Genomic DNA, 13,332 nt, shown 5'->3' on the forward strand with positions numbered 1-13,332 from the left:
GGTGGGTCCTCTGACAGCCAAGAGTTATCTGGCTGTTTGGAGAACTCCCCACAACTGCTCTTCAAGCAGGCAAGCAAAGCCTCTCCAAAAAAATTTAGTCATCTCCTTGACACCAAGCCTAGAATATTTTACCCTGAAGCATCTTGTCTACAAATATTTTATATACAGGTACTACAAGTAAAGGACATCAGAATCAAGTCCTCCAGAGACCAAGGCTAAGTATCGTAAGTGGTCATCACAAGCATAAGGCCTAAGTTTTACCTCAAAAACCCAATGGAGCAAATGTCATCCATGCTGCTACACCAGTGATATTAGAAACTAAAATAATGCAATTCCAAGACAATAAAGTGTCTTAGATAGGCACACACAGTCACCATCAAACAGAACAAAGTCTGGTATGAGGCACTGACCCAGAACATTCTATGCCACCTTCAAAATAATCTAAGCTACTATGGTTAATGCTTATGCATCACACTCACCAACACCATTTAATGAAGTTTGGGTGGCACGGTTTAGTGGGAGGTGTCACTGCCTATGGCAGGGGGGGGTGAAACTAGATGATCTTAAGGTCCTTCCAACCCTAACCATTATACGATTCTATGATTCTAAGCTTATTAATCCTGACCACTCACCAAATACCCTTCATGCAAAAATAGGTCATGTATTTTTACAGGTTTAACTCACTCAGCAAATCTTACCCTCCCAAGGAAATCAGAGCCCATAATGCCATGAAAATTGGAACTGATGTAAACTGAAAGATTCAGGATAGTCTTGTAGCTACCACTCAGGAAAGCAAAGCCAAATTTTTCTGGTGGCAGAAATTAAGCCTTCACCCTTCACCATTTAAGACAATCCAGTTTTGGACAAATAAAATTCACCCCAGGATAAAGCGACAAATTATAAACCACAGGTAACACAATCATCATGTTAGAGAAGTACCCGTGTGCCAGACACCTTACTGACATACTAAAAAAATAAAATCAATCAGTCTTTATAGAGAAATCTGAGAATGGAGAAAAACCTCATTTCCAGCAACTAGACGTTGATACGGTTGGGAGCACCTTTAGACACCGCAGCCATTTCTAGCCCATGCTGATCCTCAAACACCTGCTTGCCTCAGCTTAGTTGCCCAGCTGCTCTGGGACAGAAATCCCCTGCCAGAGAGGCGAACCGAGGCAGCTAACTTCCACCAATTACCTACAACCACAAACTCCTACAACAACAAAAATGTACGTTTGATGAAAAAAAAAAAAACAAACACAGAGCCTTTTAGAACACACCGCAGAGGAGGAGGCCAAAGGGTCTGAAGTCGGGGCCGGCGCTCGGGGCCCGGGCAAGGACATCCCTCCGACGAGGCCTACGGCTGAAACAGGCTCCCTTCTCCCAGGTGCGCTCCTCTAAAAACTGGGCCCACCGCGGCGGATCGGCCCCTCACCGACCGGGAAAACCCAACCGCCGGCAGACCAGCGAGCCCTCCCCGGCCGGCTGCTGTATGCTGCAGTGTCCCCCTACCGCCCGGCCCTCACTGTGAAACGGCGCCTGTCCAGGAAGGAGGGAGAAGTGGTAAGAAGGCCCCGGCGCTGCCACCCTCCCTGGCCAAGGGGGAGGCTGCCTGTACCTATGCAGGTCAGAGGCCCCGGAGCAAGGCAGAGCCTCTTCCCCACCCCGGGCAGCGGCGACCAGCTGCCCGCTGGGGCGAACGGGGAGCTGCTCCCCCGCCGTCCCGCACCCCGCCAGCCGCGGCAGGGCACTTACCTCTGCTAACATTATTACCCCGCTGCGCTGCGGCGCGTCGGTGGCTCTAGCCCCGCAGCATGGTGAAGCCTGCGGCAGCGCGGAAAGCTCCCCGTCACCCCGCGGGGAGCCGAGGTGAGCGCTGCCAGGCCCCGGCCGCCGCCCTCAGAGGCCGCCTGCCACCCCCAGCCCCACAGCTTCTCTCGCAGCTCTATCCAGAGAGGCCGCCATCTTGGGAGAGCTACGTGCACCACCGCCGCCGCTCCCCATTCGTCGCGACCGCCCATTGGGGTTGCGGGACGCGGAGCCGCCCCTACCGGGACCGCCTCACTCCCCGCCCCACCGCGGTTTTGGCTGCTGTTCTCTCGGCCAGCAGTGTTCCCGACCGGTGTTACTTTCCTACCTGAGCTGGAGGAACCATGACCAGCACAGGCGGTCCTCTCACAGGATCCGGCCGTGTGGGGGCCGGGAAGGCGCTGAGGACGCTCGTTCTGGTGAATCCGGGGTTCGGCTGTGGGTCGGGGTGTCGGTGGCGGAGCCTGTTCCGCGGTACAACGGCCCTGAAGTCTGCGCAGCCCGCAAAGGAGAAGTTGAGGGCAGCAGAACTGAAACGCTGCTGTCAAAGCCGCTCTGCTGTTTGTTGGGTTTTTTAGCCCCGGCTCCCGTGAGAGGGTGGTGTGCCTTGTCGGAGCTCTGCGGGGCCAGGCAGCTGTTTGGAGGGTGCTAATTGAAATACTTTGTTAACTTTTTGACCAAGCCTCTCGCTCACCAGTAGTGTATGCAGCTCTGCATGTCTTTGCTCACTCTAGATACACATCTCAGAAGCAGAGTTGTGCCTGCAACAACCCCATGCTCATGGGGTAATATACCCGACAGCTCTGCATTTGAATACACAGAAAGCTTCCTGGGTGAAACTTGTTGCTTTTCCTTTAAAACACTCTTCTGTGGGGTTTTGTTTGCTTGCTTGCTTCTTCGCTAGACTTCAAAGTTACACAGTTAAGCTTGGCTACGTTAGGAGAGTGGGATTTTCTTCTGTAGTGTAAGTAACACAAGATGCACACCAAAGAAGTCATTATGATTAGCAGTGAAGATGGAGGGAAAGCAACACTACTAGTATGATGTGATGAAAACAAATGCTCTTCAGTTACAGGGGGGTTTCTCCCCTAATAAAAGCCAAGTCCCTTTCCTTGCAGAGGTGCAATGGACGTTAGGCAGCTCTTAAGGCTGGTGAGTTTTGCAGAAGTTCCCTCATTTTCCCAGGGCTAGTTAAATACTTAGCACTTCAAGGCTGCCCACTTCTTACTTTTATTTGTGAGTTTCAGTTTTACTCATACAGCTGTTATTCTCCTGTCAGAGACCCAGCTGTTAGTTATATGAATCGGAAAAAGCAGACCCTCAGTATACATAATCATTTATTTGCCTTTTCTAAATAATCCAAAATACTAACTTTTGAAAGTATCTAGTAAGCTTGGTACTTCTGAGTCTGTGTTTTTGAATGTTTCATGGTAACATTAATCTTCCCTTCAAGGTGATCCTGAGAGAAAATCCAAACCTCACAGCACACACAAAAACTGTGTTTCAAACAATAGGTTTAACAATAGCAGAACCATGCAGTGTTCTTGCACTTGGTTTTTCACCATCTTGATAAATTAGAAATTGTTCAAAAACATTGAGCAATGGGAGTGTGAAATACCAAATCCATTGTATTGCTTTGGTCCCCTAACATTTATTTACAACATGCTGTAGATGCTTATTTGGAAGACAGTCATATATATATATGCAATCCACACAGCTGTGGTTCTTTGTTCATGGCTTTCATCACACTTCAATTTAGCCAAATAATGCCCTGTGCTCAGGTCTGTGGAAGGAAACCCTGAAGGGATGCATACTATAGCAGAATGATCAGCAAATCACCTGTTGTGTAACTATGCAAAAACATCTATGCCTCCTAAGTAGGAAATCTAGTCATCATCGGAAGCTAGGTAGGAAATAGAATCAAAGTACTTAAACCACCAACTGTTTGCCATATCACTTAGTCATAAATCCATTCTCTGGGGCAGACACAGTATCATGAGCTGGTAAGATAAATCTCCCTGTCTATAAAATGTAAAGGGTAAACAGGAGGTAAAATTCTCATGATATAAATATGATATGGATATATATAAATGCTAGTAGTTAAACCAAGATGATAGTCTAGCAGAAGAAACTGTCCTCTTGGCACCATATTTCTTCACCTTCTTCAGACATATCAGGTCAGGTTTTCAAGAGTAGTCACCTCTGAAAATTTATTGCAAAACTGAATATATCCTAAGTGTGCTAGATGTGAAAGAACAGCAAATCTTACACAAGTCTCACAGCAAGATGAAATAAAAATGAATACTTTGCACTCGAATTTAAGTTTGCCCCTACTTCTGCTTAAGATTTGTCAGCCCAAGAGTACACCAGTATGGGAAGCACTTTTCATCCTTCTACTGCTGGAATAAACCTACCAATACTTATACTGAAAACTGTTCTCTGATTTTACACTTGTCAGCATAGATTTAATATTGTCACAAAATAGTTACAGATGTTCTAATCCATGGCTACAATTTTTAGTGAATATCATCTCAGCTTCAAAAGGGCAAGGTAATGTAATTGCAACAGCAGCAATGAGGCTGTGAGGAAGGACTGAACCACACAATGGTAAACTCAAGGCAGAAGAGGCAGCATCATAAGGACAGGTGAGAAGAGGCAGACCCTTGGAAAGAGGATGATATGGGGGACTTTTTGAAAAAGTAGTCTGCTGGGAGCAGCACAAAGGAGGAAGAGAAAAGAAAGTTGCCCATCACTGAGGAATTGAACATTTATGTTGCCTGTTTGTGTTCTTGGAATAAATAGGAAAAAAAAAGGAAGGAGAGTGTTTCTAAACTAGTATGAGTAGATCTGGAAACAAGGCTTCAACAGTGATTGTTGAGAGGTTTTTCAATGGTAGGCCAGAAACACTTGAACACTTACTTCTCTGAGCCCATCTTCAAGTGACAGTAATGCTATTAGACCGGATGAGTCATCCATAACAGAGTCCTTACGTTTTATTCTTGTGCATTCGTTACACATAGAGCTTGGAACTGCTGGTGCAAGGAGCCAGTGTACTTGTTAGTGTACTTAGTGGAAGCAATGCAGCCACATTAACAGTGTTCTCATCCAGGCAGAGCAGCATGCCCATTATTTCTCTTGTCACTTTCACCAACCCAAAAACACCATATGAAGAACTGTGTTAGGGCAAGTATATATGTCTGTAGTCAAATGCAAACCTGGCAGAAAGTTTTTTGCACCCAGTCCTTAAAATACTCAACTTCATTTCTCATAGACCTAGAAAAATGTGTCATTCAACTAGAAGTACCTTAACAATGGCTGCAAATACCTTCTTACATAGAAAACAACTCCTATCTGCTGCCAAATATCTTAGTGTTCTTTGTGTTTATTGTAATAAATATAGTCTGTTTTCACAGACTATAAGCTAAGAAAGTTGTCTTATGGTCTGGATCTACATTTTGAAATCCCACTGCAGACATTGGAAGGTGCAGGGTTATCTACTGAAATTATGGATGAATGAAGGATTAAAATCTGAAATAGAACAGGAGGAGATAGAGACAGCAGTGGCAGGCTCTCCACCCTGAAGTTTATAAAGATTTTTATGAACTGAAGCATAGTGAGTGCACTAAAATAAGAGACAGGCTCAGAGACAAAAATATAGTTGTGAGAGGGTGGATGCAACATACACAGAAGAAGGGGCACAGGCAAGATTTAGCAATAAAAGAGCAACTGTGCCAACTTGCAACAAAGCACAAAAGAGCACAGATTATTTTCCAGCCTTGAAAGGAGGGCAGTCCCACAACCTAAATAATTGTTAGCTCACTAGCTTATGAAAAAAGAAATTGGTGACCTAATTGCCATGAAGATAACCTCTGAAACAGCAGTAATCTGCATTTGGAGAGCAAAAGGATGTGTTCTCTTGGCATAAACAAGACAAGTGAAGACTAAGGAAAGGGGAAATTACAGGCAGGGTTGGAGGAGGGATGCACTCAATGAAAAACAGACCAATTTTGCTTTACTAAGCAGTTTCATTAGAATGGCTACAAGACTGTTTCTAACTTCAGCAGCAAGCCAGGCCTTTTTACCTTTCTCTACAGTCTAGAAAAGATCTTTTTACAGAATTACTTAACTCCAATTGTCCATAACCAAATGACATAGAACAAAGTTTGACTTCTGTTTTCTTGTTGTCTGTAGCTCAGGCTGGCAGCATGATTAGAGTTTATGTAGGGTTGTTTAGTTTGGGATTATTTTTTGGGGGGGTTAAAAGATGAGGTGGAAGAGGTCTGAAAACTTTGTAGTCATTAAATGTTTCAAGTGCTCTTACTGTTTAAAAGCAATTATCTGTGGTTGCAATCCATTACATTCCAAATTAGATCAGATGACCCCAAAAGTCTACATAGCAACATGATTGAAAGGGGACTCAGAGAGTCTTTTACATGGGAAATTTGCATATTGTGTTAATTCAGGACGTTGCCTTTTCTAAGCTCTTTGGAATGAGCTGCCTGATGAGAAGTTTTGCCAGATCACAACTCTATAATTTCCTATTAAAAATCTCATTCACTTTCTTCTTTCTCAGCACTCACCTGAGATGCAGCACAGACAGAAAATGCAAAGATGCATGTGAAAGGGCCACTCAAGACAACATGAGGTGAATATTGGGCTTTAGATAAATAATTACTGAAGAAACATCAGCTGTACATCCTGCTTTAATGTTTGCAATAAGGATGCATTATCTGCCCAGTGTTCATGTTCTCCGAGAAGTTTATTGTAGGCTGAAATTTCTTATAAAGCTTTCCCCAGCTTATGTGTCTTCACTGTAAGTGAACTTTCTGCTCTTCCAACAGCTGTCTCCAGCTAGGGCAGACACTGTTTTGCCTTATCAGCTTAATCCTAGTTGTCTAAGCAAGTATTAGAATAAAGATAAACTTTATTTAATAATACAAAGGGAACTCTCTCAAAATTATAGTGGTGTCTCAGAAGTCTACAATGACTACAGTAATCTCAGAATTATAGGATAGATATTAGTCATCAGCTGCTTAGCTTCTGGCCATGAATTTTCTATGAAAATAATGCACATAAACAGAAGGCTACCTATGTTATATACACACTGCTGCTACAGCGGGGAGGAAGATAGGATACATTTAGGAAAGTCACCTTAATTCTTAAAATTCCTTTGGAAGCAACAACTGCAACTCTTTATCTGAATGATACAATAATTTTAATATGAAACTGTTAAAAGGAATTTGTATCCCACAGTATGGTAAATGATCCATTCCCTCCTTTCAAGTGGGTTAAGAGTCATGAGAATGTATCTGTGATTTGAAAATATTTCTGTTGATTTTCAGAGTATGTGCTGTTACCCATATTTGATCTGATGACAGCAACTACCTGTTGTTAAAGGGTTTGGGTGGTTTCTCCTCTCAGGTTTGAACTCTTGAATATGTCTGGCAGGCAGATCAGACTGACTTTTGGTATCTTCTTGAGCACACATAAGACTGGTTTTAGAACATATTGCAAAAAAAATGTGTACATGGGTTTTAGTTTTGTTTGAAGATGGAGACCATGTGGACTCCATTTACTTTTCTGGTACGAAGAATTTATTTGCATCATTATATCCTGGTTATCCTTCCAGGCATTAGGTGTATGTCACAGGCAGATGTTTAGGTGAGAATTTTCAGGTTACATAATGACTTGATAGTAATCACATTGATACTGCTACTGCGATAAAGTGTTACTGTGCAACTGAACTTTGGCAGAGACTGATATGACCAATGTGAAGATATTCAGTGACATGAAGAACACAAATCGGCTATATCTAAAGCATTTCAATAGAAAATACTCACTTAATAAGACTAACAGCTAGCAAAAGAAAGACAAGTAGGAAGCAAAGGTACTTTCTATGCACTAAAAATTTAGCTTCATTTACAATATTTGTATTCTGCGAAATTGGTGTCCTCTTTACATAAACACAAATGAAGATATCCTGAGAAGTCTGAGAAATCTGACTAACTGTGCTGCAGTTTAGACATGAAATGAGAGGTTCTTTAGTTAGGACATATATTTAAAAAAACAAAACCTGAGCAGAGGGGAATTTAAAGTGATTCTAAAACTTTGTTATATTTCTTTAAGTGTTTTCCACTGAGTCCTAAATGCCTAATCTATAATCAACAGATTTTTCAAGACAGTTTATTCTGTTGGCTGTATCAGCAACCCCAAATATGCAGAGCCATTACCCATGCTCAAAGAACTATGACATTGGAAATGAATGTTGTTTGCATCTTCCCTGTTTCCTGAACATCTAAGTAGTCAAGTTGTACCTTCAAGCTTTGCTTTGAAATCATAAAGGCTACAAACTCTTTTTAAAGCTTATTTTTTCTTGCATTGAGTGATGTGGCTCCGCAAACATTAAGAAAGATGTTAAACACTGTAAGTTATAATAAATTTGTAGGACTTGGCAAACACTGTGAGGATACTGGAGGGCTTATTTTAATTTCTTCCTTTGTGCATCACTGATGTTTGTGTCTTTTCTCCAGCTGAAGGAGTTTATTAGTACTACATATGCTTTTAAAGCTGAAGGTCTCACTGCTTAGACCTTTGAGGTCACTTTGGAAACCTGGCTTCATTCTTCTGGTCATTTTTTTTTGCTGCCCATTTGCAGCAGTTTGTTCATAACACAGACTGGTGCAAAAATCTTCTACAAAATGTAGGAATTTACTTTAATAATCAAAAAGAACCACAGGAAATCCAAACTCCTGAAGTGAAAGGCTGCTTGTAATGTATTAGGAAGAGGACAATACAAAGGAGTACAATAATCATTTCTTATTTGAATGATGATATTTCTCCTGGTTTTCTTAAAAACAAACCCAGAATACTCTCCCTCACATACTTTACAACGCAAGTCAGTTACCACTCCCCTGAAGAAGGGTTAAAAACTGGCCGTGTGTCAATTCCAAATTGTTCTTCCTGTATTACAAAGACCAGGTCCCCCTTTCACCAGAAAAACCTGTTCCTCAGACACTTCTCTTCCTCATAGTTAGACACACAGTCAGAGAGGCCATTATGAAGAGTCTTTATCCAGGTGGATTTTATATGCAAAATGTGTCTTTGACTAATGATTTGATACCTCTGACTGTTTCTATGTTTGGTTTGGTTTATCTTTGACATTCTGTTTTTCATAGCATCATAGAATAGTTAGGGTTGGAAAGACCTTAAGATCATCTAGTTCCACCCCCCCTGCCAGGAGCAGGGACACTTCACACTAAACCATGTCACCCAAGGCTTTGTTCAACCTGGCCTTGAACACTGCCAGGGATGGGGCATTCACAACTTCCCTGGGCAACCCATTCCAGTGCCTCACCACCCTAACAGTAAAGTATTTCTTCCTTATATCCAAATTTCCCCTGTTTAAGTTTTAACCCGTTACCCCTTGTCCTATCACTACAGTCCCTAATGAATAGTCCCTCACCAGCATCCCTGTAGGCCCCCTTCAGATACTGGAAGGCTGCTATGAAGACTCCTTCTCTTCTCCAGGCTGAACAGCCCCAACTTTCTCAGCCTATCCTCATACGGGAGGTGCTCCAGTCCCCTGATCATCCTTGTGGCCCTCCTCTGCACTTGTTCCAACAGTTCCATGTCCTTTTTATGTTGAGGACACCAGAACTACACACAATACTCCAAGTGAGGTCTCATGAGAGCAGAGTAGAGGGGCAGGATCACCTCCTTCAACCTGCTCGTCATGCTCCTTTTGATGCAGCCCAAGAAAAGCGGTTGGCTTTCTGGGCTGTGAGTGGACACTGAAACTGGCTCATGTTCATTTTCTCATCAACCAAACACCCCCAAGTCCTTCTCTGGGCTGCTCTGAATCTCCCCAAGTTTTTCACAAGATTTTTTTTATGTTACTTTTTGAAAAAATTACTCTTTCTGATTGTAACACTCCCTCTACAAGGTATGAGACCTTCCTCAAGACCACTGCAGACTGTTTAGGATTAGATTAAGGACCATTACACTTAAGTTCAACTCCAGCTCACATGAAAAGCCAATGCTGCCTTTTCCTTTGATACACAAGAGCATCCTATCTATCCATCTGAGCCACCTAGACAGGAAGATGTGAAGTGGAGCCCAGCTTTCCTGTGTGGGTTCCTCCTTTGCTTTACCAAGAGGACTAATTGCCACTTGTCCGTTCTCATAATTTGGATGCAGTTTCCAGAAAAACAGACAGGTTTCTCTACAGTTTATTGTGGAAGAACTGGAAAAACCTATGCCACCACTGCTGACATGAGGACATCAGCAATACATCCAAGGTCATGAAGGATCAGTAAAGGCATAATCTTAGATAGGCTTTTGCAGAGTGACTCACGCATCTGAGTATTAATCCCTACAGCAAAGACATATGCTAAGGTAGGATGGTGAAATTCTCCATATTAAATCCCATAATTTCCTTATAATTCCCATTCTCTCTTGACATAGTTCCTCTGGAAATGACAACTTGAAAAAGGATATGTAAGCCCAAAGTGCCTTCCCTTCCTCCTTGTTGTCAGTGGGTTTAACAAAGGGTATCACTTTTTCTTCAGGCTGAGCATACAGTACTACAGGCTTATTTTTGCCTCAGATGACAAGCAGTACAGATGCTGCAGTCAAATTATATCCTCACATTAAACCAACAATACAATGACATAGATTTTATTTGAAAACACTGAATGTAAACATTGCTTGTCCCAGACTGTTCTGGAGTCAAAGTTGAGACTGCAAAGTAACAGACTGAGCTGAATTCTTTTAAACAGCTATGCACAGGAGTCTGCAGTGCAGTTTTGGGTTGAAATTCAGATATGCTTAGTCATCATACTGATAGGAAATTTTGGATTTATGCAGATTGAGAAACAGACTTTTATAAACTTCTTCTTATTAGATTCCCACTAGGATCATCATTTCACTTTTGAGATACAAAATAACTGCGAGAAAAAGCCTGCTTTACTCCAAACTCACTGGTGCTTTGGGGGTGAGAGAGGAAAGGAGAAAAGGTGTGTTCTGTCCAACTGTGTTACATTACTTTTGTCTTTGTTATTTTAAATTTTTAGTCATCTAGTGAATTAAAAACTTGCCAGTTAAGAAAAATATTATCTACATCAAGTACTTCCTCAATACAAGAAGCAATTAAAGACTTATTTAATATCTTCAAGTGTTTCCAGAGTTAATACCCAGTCAGCAGATAGTTCTGTAATTTGAGCTCCCATTTATCTGACAAAAATGACAAAAAGCAAGGTTGGAACAGAGATTTTCCAGTTACAAAACATAAATCAATTGCACTAGATCTTTTCCTGCACCTTTCGGGAGTGGTTCAATGAATGCATAGCTACCAAATATATCAGGGGAAAGAAACAAAAGGATATTAGAATAATATACTTATTGCACAATTTTAAAATTAATAAATAAATTGCAGTCCCATATACATCCACCTGTGGAAAATAAACATCTGCCCTGAAAAGTCTCTTAGTATTCACTTCCATCCATCTGTATTCTCTCTGCTTACCCAATGCCATTTTTTCCTTTGTTCCTCAACCTGCAATATCTTGACTTAATACTTCTTCTACTTTTCCTTTTCCATACTGAGAATATGCTTCCCTCCTCCTTCCTGCTCCTAGGCCCTCAGGGGAGCAACATCTCCATTTTCCTTAGAGAAATACCTCTTTCTCACAGCTGTGCATGAATATGGGCTGATGTCTTCTGCTTTGCACCTGAGGAGGGTGCCATCCCAAAGGAGTGAGCAAGCTGCTAGCCTTTGTCCATCTTCTGCCTCTCCCTCAAGCCCAAGAGCATCTGTCTCTGAGAGGGAAGGTGCGCTGGGATAAAGCTCATGGTAGCTACCAAAAGCACTCTGGATCTAGTATATCAAAGGACGTGTCTGCTCTGTGACTTTAATCTGTATAGCTTTTCAGTAAATATGAAATAGCTTTAAATAGACATGTGGAATACAGTTACAGTTTGTGATTATAGCAGGTCCTGTGGTTGGTTTTGTTGTTTCAACTAAAGCTGCCATTTGAGGAGTCATGTGTCTGAGCCATGTGATGATGAAAGATTCTGCTCTAGGCAAGCAAGTTTTCATCCTTCCTCTTGACACAGAATTGCTTGCATATGTGAATCCTAAAGCCTTAGAAAACTGGGGAAATACAGAAGATGCATTTCTGGTTTGTGATACAGATATCCCCTGATTCAAACTCCTCACCTTTGTTACTCCTAATGTTTTGAGCCTTCAGAACCTTTGGATTCATTAACTGTGCTACTGGAATAACTTTTGTAATAACTCAATGCACAGAACTAAAGCAAACATATGTAAGTGTCTGTAGGATTGTGACCAAAACACATTTAGACATCTTCTGACATCTGTCTACTGGCTGGGATTGGGTAGCTATTCCAAGCAGTGCTCCACAATCAGATCAATATTTCAAAAGATGTCATCAGTATTCTTCTCCAAAATCTGGAGATTTCCAGAACTTAGAACATCTCTTTATCATGTCCTTACCCAAAAATAACTAAAGAGACAGAGATTTGTTCCCTAAGGATATTTCTTCCTTTCTTCTCCTACTTAAGGTAAGAGCTGTGACTAGAGTTGCATTAATTCGCTGGATGCACATTGGTAGTACTGGGCTAGTTACACAGAAGTTGTCATAGCTTTGTAAACTCCTTAAATCTTTACGTTATGTCTAGAGAAAGTTCAGTTGTGGAATGAATTGAAATGAATCGGATTGAATCTAGTACAAATTAGATTACTGTACTGGAGCTAGGGAAAGCAAAATGACATCCATTTCCACTGAGCATTTCTTTTTCCTTTGTAGTTAACATTCTCATCATGTATGTAAAGTACACAGCTGCTGATTAAAAGATTGCAAAATGGATGTGGAAAAATAGATCTTCTTAAACATACAGAATGAAATAGTTTGAGTGTCACTTTGTGATTTGTTTTCCAATTAGGAATGACATTTAATTTTCAGAGTTGAACTGTTTTTAAGATAACATTTTGTTAGTTTGGGTGCATATGCCTACTACTGTGATTACTGAATGTAATTTTCAGGATTTTAGGCACAGAGTAGGCCACATGCTCCCTTGCATCTTTTTCCAGTACTCACAGTTTTAATTTGTAAGACTATACTTTGAGTGACTCAATCCCAAATTTATTTTTTTTCAGTTTTTATGTATTTCTAGATAGTTAAGGAAGCTGTAGGTTTTAGGTCGTCACTGGCTTCACAAATATTTGCTGTAGGCCTTTCTCTTCAAGAAGAGCAAGGGAAAAATCAGCTTGTTGTGCAGATCATAAATTGTCCTAAGGTCAGTTTTTGAGGTGTGCATTAGAATTTGACAGTTTTCTTGTTAAAATACAATGGATGAACTAATAACATGTACTTTTTTCATAATAAATAGTTGTTAAGTTACTTAGTCAAAAATGGCAAATGTTACAAGGAAAATAGACCTTTTAAAGTACACCAACTGTATTAAATGCTTCACAGAAATAACTAAAACTACAACTCTACTGCT

At 41.3% G+C, this 13,332-nt stretch overlaps 1 protein-coding gene across 3 annotated transcripts in view; it reads right to left on the minus strand.

Moving 5' to 3' along the window:
- The window catches only part of SNX13 (sorting nexin 13), a 64,479-nt gene extending 62,446 nt beyond the window's left edge, over nt 1-2,033 (minus strand). Inside the window, exon 1 of one of the 3 annotated variants that reach the window (XM_034062524.1) lies at nt 1,756-2,033. In XM_034062524.1, coding sequence (XP_033918415.1) covers nt 1,756-1,767 — 12 coding nt within the window. In that variant the 5' untranslated portion in view covers nt 1,768-2,033. The remainder of the gene's footprint in view (nt 1-1,755) is intronic. The other 2 variants (XM_034062526.1, XM_034062521.1) reach the window with 2 other exon arrangements.
- Between the last annotated feature and the right edge of the window lie 11,299 nt (nt 2,034-13,332).

Source organism: Melopsittacus undulatus, chromosome 1 (genome assembly GCF_012275295.1).
Source record: "Melopsittacus undulatus isolate bMelUnd1 chromosome 1, bMelUnd1.mat.Z, whole genome shotgun sequence".
NCBI classification, from domain to species: Eukaryota; Metazoa; Chordata; class Aves; order Psittaciformes; family Psittaculidae; genus Melopsittacus; species Melopsittacus undulatus.